The 5,421-nt window shown below is 40.9% G+C and overlaps 1 protein-coding gene across 1 annotated transcript; it reads left to right on the top strand.

Annotated features, from left to right (window-relative positions):
• The first annotated feature begins 1,836 nt into the window (after positions 1–1,836).
• Positions 1,837–5,040, top strand: LOC138852762 (2-oxo-4-hydroxy-4-carboxy-5-ureidoimidazoline decarboxylase-like). The gene is made up of 3 exons (XM_070085453.1): positions 1,837–2,059; positions 3,847–4,000; positions 4,701–5,040. Exons 1-3 carry the CDS (start codon positions 1,885–1,887, stop codon positions 4,897–4,899), a joined length of 528 nt encoding a protein of 175 aa, XP_069941554.1. The 5' UTR covers positions 1,837–1,884; the 3' UTR covers positions 4,900–5,040.
• Positions 5,041–5,421: the final 381 nt, after the last annotated feature.

Here is a 5,421-nt window from a genome sequence, read left to right as displayed (position 1 = left end):
TAGGGGAGGTACGGGTGACTGTAGAAGTACGAGTGACTGTAGGAGAGGTACGAGTGACTGTAGGAGAGGTACGAGTGACCTGGAATGTCTTAGTGAAAAGTGTGTTGAGCGAGAGCTATTTAGCAAACTCTAGATTTCTTTATCAGAGTATGCAATACAGTCACAAACAGGCGATCTTGATAATTCAGAACAAGCCACATGGGGAAGGAAATCTTTAGCTCTAGATCTTTCGCACTCTCGTGCGTCGTCAGGAGCTATGCAATGTTGCAAGACAGCAACAGACTGGAGGGAAAATTCTCTGAAGCAAGGAAGGATGTATAAGTGGCAACCCATGGGTTGCCACTTATACTAAAGATACTACAGATTTCCATCCCCATGTGGCTTATTCTGAATTATCAAAGTGTGATGATGTTTGTGGTGAAGATTAATGTTGATGATGAATGCTTCTGGTCAGCATTAATCTTCGTAGTTTCGTTTACATGATATTTCGGTAGCAACTGTTTTTCTTATTATTAATTCTTAAGTCTCTCCCTCTCTATATTATCACACATTTTACTTACTTCACGAGACATGATCTCGCTCTCTCTCGTTTCCATTACCTAACACTTGTCTACATTAAATTCCATTAGTCGTCTACCAGTTTGTTCAATTTATCCAAGTCATCTTGAAAAAGTTGCAGCCATAATTATTTATTTTACCTTAAAGTTTTTGTATCATCCGGAAACATTTTCAATATATTTTTTTTATTCCTTGGACGAGAATACGTTCCTAAACGCACGCTTCTGTCAGTACTATTACTGAGTTTTTCACCCCTTTCCCTTTCGTTATATTGCTCCTAAAGAAGCTTTTGCAGTCTGCAACACGAAAGGCCTAGACCAACTTCATTATTCTCCATCCCCCCTATGATTGTTGCGCATACATTGTACGTCTGTGTGTGTACTCACCGACTTGGTCTCACCTTTCTGTGGTTGCAGGAGTCGAGTCGCAGCTCCTGGCCCCGCCTCTCTGATGGTTGCTACTAGGTCCCATTCCCTCCCTGTTCTAAGTCTTGTGTATGTATGTGTAAGTGTGAGTGTGTATGTGATCACATGCTTGAGTTCATGTAGATGCATCATACATGGCTGGTTATTCTCACTGATGTTGAGGCAACAACATGACGGCTGAGGGAGTTGCCAACAGCGATGGGCTTTTTTTTTTTCTTGTATGTTAATCCACACGATCGATGGCAAGAATGGGGAGAGAAAGTGCAAAGGGTAAGACAGAGAAGCGAGAAAGGATGTGCGTTGACAGGAAAAGTGAGATAAAAAAAGTTTTAGTGGCCTGACCACTTGAGGTGGATTTTAAAGAAGTACTTTTTGTTATATAGTGACCATTGTGCAGAGAGATGCGTTAAGAATTGGCAATCATTAGTTAACATATTTTTTAGGATGTAACATAAAAAAAGACAAGTTTCATTACTAATATAATGTTTCAACGATCCACGTTAAGTCATTATTTCTTAAATCTTATTGACTACACGAGGGTCATTAACTCATCTTTACTTATGCACCACAAGTAAAGTAAATTAAAGTAAACTCAATGTATATATCTTGGGAGAGACATATACTCACACCTCTGTGTACAGCACATACCATACAATCTTACATTCATTGACTGTATACACATGGATGAGCATCTTTGAGACTACAGTTAAGGTAAACAGAATATAATATAAAAAGCTAAATTATCATCCAGTGTTTTTGCAACTTGTGGAATAAATCACTGCGTTCGAAGGAGGAGCGAACATATGTTTTTACGTAACATGGAAGAAGTGTGGGAATCTCTGGGTCTGGCTGACAGAGGGCAGTAGTGGTACAGGTGACCTTGGCCAGACAGGGTTCAGTCATGCAGGTTTCTAAGGTAAACGCCCTGGATTATGAGGAATTTATTGAAGTGTTCGGCAACGTGATTGAGCATTGTCCCTTGTGTGCCGCCGCAGTGTGGAAACATCGACCGTTCAGCGACGTGAGGCACTTACACGAGGAGATCTGCAGATTTATTGATGATCTTCCCGTGGCAGGTAAGAGGCAGCTGCTTGCTAGGGACTCTGCTTTCCTGAGATAAATTAAGTACTCACGAAAACTTGTATATGATGAAAAAAATTACTAAAATATAAAGTACTTGAAATGCATATTGTCAACAGATTGTATGTTGGTACTGAATGAAAGTATATGAGTATGAGAGAGGGAGGGTATGGTATAGTATACACTATAGGGATTCCCTAGGGCCGGATGTTTTGGGGAGCATGTGAGTCTCTGTCTCCTTGGCCATGATTCGCTGCTGCTGCTGATGACGTCACATCTCCCGGGCCTTTATTGGCTACTAATGCTAAAGACGTCACATTGTCCATTCCTTGTTTGGATGCTGCTGTTGACTGAGGGCGTAGGATGTCATCAGTCTTAATTAGGTGCTGTTTATGACGTCTTATTACCCATGCTTTAATTGGCTGTACTGTATGTCCCTTGTAGGTTTAGCGCTTCTTTTTATAATTATAATAATAATAACTGGCTGCTATTCATGACGTCATAACTAATTCATTGATTGGCTGCAGTTAATGACTTCAGAAATAAAAATAATGTTTAAATATTCACGATAACAAATAATTATTAATGTAAATATATTAAAATGTTCCCTAAATTATAAAAGCATTAATATAATTGCTACTCCGGCGCAATAATTCCCACTGCATGGGCGTGGTACCCTCAAAGGACCCCAGTGGAAATAAGTCACTTTGTCCGACTCTTCTGGGGATTATCCTAGGTAATTTACAGATATACTAATGTGCAGGATAACAACTGTGAAAAAATAGTGGAATTCCAAGCGCTTGATAAGGTGAGAAATCACGAAAGCGGTTGGAATTTCACTATTTTTTTCATAGTGATTGTTCTTCATATTGTGATATCACCTGTTTACTGTGACCTTATTGTACGTATGTTAATATACACAGGTACAGTTGTAATACGTACTAACACATCACTGCACCACGCAGAAACAAGAAGTATGTACAGAGATCGCAGTCAGCGTGGGTTCGAATCCTTCTGGCTGTGATCCGCCTCTGCTTGTTTCTGCGTGCAGCAGTGATATGTTAAAATGTATGATAATTGTACTTATGTGTACCTGTACCTAAATAAACTTGCCACTTAGTAGAGGGTGGAGTGATGCCAGTGTAGCGCTCTTGGTCTGAGGAACTAGAGCTATCCTCACCTTCCTTAGAACAAACCTAATGCTCTCTCTTTCCACGGGAGTTGTATTACCCATGAAATTAATAATAATAATAATAATAATAATAATAATAATAATAATAATAATATTATTATTATTATTATTATAAAGATAGTAATAGTAATAATTAGTGTACTTTTGAAGGTAGGTTAAATAAGATTAGTCCTTAAAACTTGGCATATTTGTCTGAGATGTTTTGCTCGCCAGAGGCTTCATTACTAATCATTATATGTGATAAAGCCCCCTAGTGGGCGAAACGTCTTTCAGATAAAGGTACCCCGATGATGAACATGTGTTTCATTCACCAGTTGTCGGTATCATGAACAAGACATGTGCTAGCTGAGTATCATTGATGTCGAAACGTTTCACCTGATCTGCAGGCTTCTTCAGTCGAAAACAAAGGCGACAGGCATTGTAGATAACAAAACAATTTAGAGGTAAAGATGATTTGATCAGTTCGTCAGCCTTGAAGTAGTATATTCAACGATAAAAATACTCGACTGCTGCACATGCGTCTCATTTATTAACTTGTTAGTTTCATGTGTACCTTGGATCTAATTGGAACGACACTGAATCTTCGTGCAGGACGGGAAGGCATCCTCCGTTGTCACCCAGACCTGGCTGGGAGGCTGGCGAGGGCAGGCCAACTCACGAAGGAGTCCAAGAGGGAGCAAGAAGCCGCCGGTGTTACCAGCCTGACCCCAGAGGAGAGCCAACGCCTGGACAGCATGAACCACAGGTGAGGAAATACAGGAACGCTCTCGCTTGGTTTACAAGCTTTTTACCATACTTGTAAGACGCGGTATTCGTCCCGAATTGATGAAAGTCTCTGGTGGACGAAACGTCCTAACGAAATGCCGCAAATCGCATGTTGTCCACATATTGTACCAGTGATATGCAAGCGTCATCCAGTTAGTGATTGTCTTGAGAAAGCTGACTGTTCTTCAGTTTTCCTAACTGGTCAGGAATCCCGTAGCAATTAATGGACACAGAGGATCGAGCCTCCACTACTACACAGGAGTTACACGCTTCATGAAATATAATAGAATCCAAACCGCATTAAAGTATGTTATTTGTTCCAGTTTCTGGATATTCACATTCCACTCCAGTTAAATTAATGCGCCTCCCACTTGACCCAAGGAATTGAAATGACCTTCCCATAAATCAATCCTGATTATTTCCCATTTCCCAGGCGCTGTATCGCTTCTGTGAATTTGTGATTATTTGCTCACTTTACTGCTCTAGGTGAATTAGAGAGGTTGATAGAATGTTGGCGCATTTATTCTGATGTATTCCACATACTGGTTAATTAGTGGCTTAGAAGCGGAGACCAAGAGCTGGAGCTCTAACACATCCAAAAATACACAGGCCAATTTAGAAATAGCTTTCCCATGGAATGATATTGGAAAGGCTAACATATTTTTTTTTTATTTTAACAGTTACCGCGAGAAGTTTGGCTTCCCGTTCGTGATCTGCGCCCGCAGGAACAAGAAGGAAGCCATCTTGGAGGGTCTCAGGACGCGCCTGAACAACTCTCTCGAAGCGGAGGTGGAGAAGGGCATCATGGAGGTGAAAAACATCTGTTATCTGCGCCTTTTGGACCTGGTGGACCACGAGGGTGTAGAGAGCAGACTGTGACTGGAGTAGACTGGGAAGGCCCTGTAGAACGCGCTGCTGATGGAGGCTGCTGAAGACCCCTGTGTTTTCGTACTAGTAGACACCATTGAAAATAAATGCACGCTGTGAAGAATCTCGCAGTGCAGCTGAGGATATCAGCACTAACACAGAGGATAACTAACAGAGTAGAGGATACTTACAATAATACTGAGGATACTTGCAATACCACTGAGAATGCATGCAGCACCATTAAGGATGCCTGTAACAATTGAGAATAGCTGTAATACTATTGTGGATACCTGCAGTACCACTGAGGCTTACTAATATAACCGAGGATACCTGTGACACTTGAGAATAAATGCAATGTGGATACATACAACACTATTGAAGTTAGCTAAGATTTTATTGAGTATGCCCGGTACATCACTGCGGATATCTGTAGCACCACTGAGGATATCAGTTTAACCCCAAATATGGGGTTAAACTCTTACGCATATACACTGTTGTTATTCGTGTACACGCATCAAGCGAGATAAGCACAAC

This window comes from Cherax quadricarinatus, chromosome 16 (assembly GCF_038502225.1).
Source record: "Cherax quadricarinatus isolate ZL_2023a chromosome 16, ASM3850222v1, whole genome shotgun sequence".
NCBI lineage: Eukaryota > Metazoa > Arthropoda > Malacostraca > Decapoda > Parastacidae > Cherax > Cherax quadricarinatus.
This window is presented reverse-complemented; position numbering and strand designations above follow the sequence as displayed.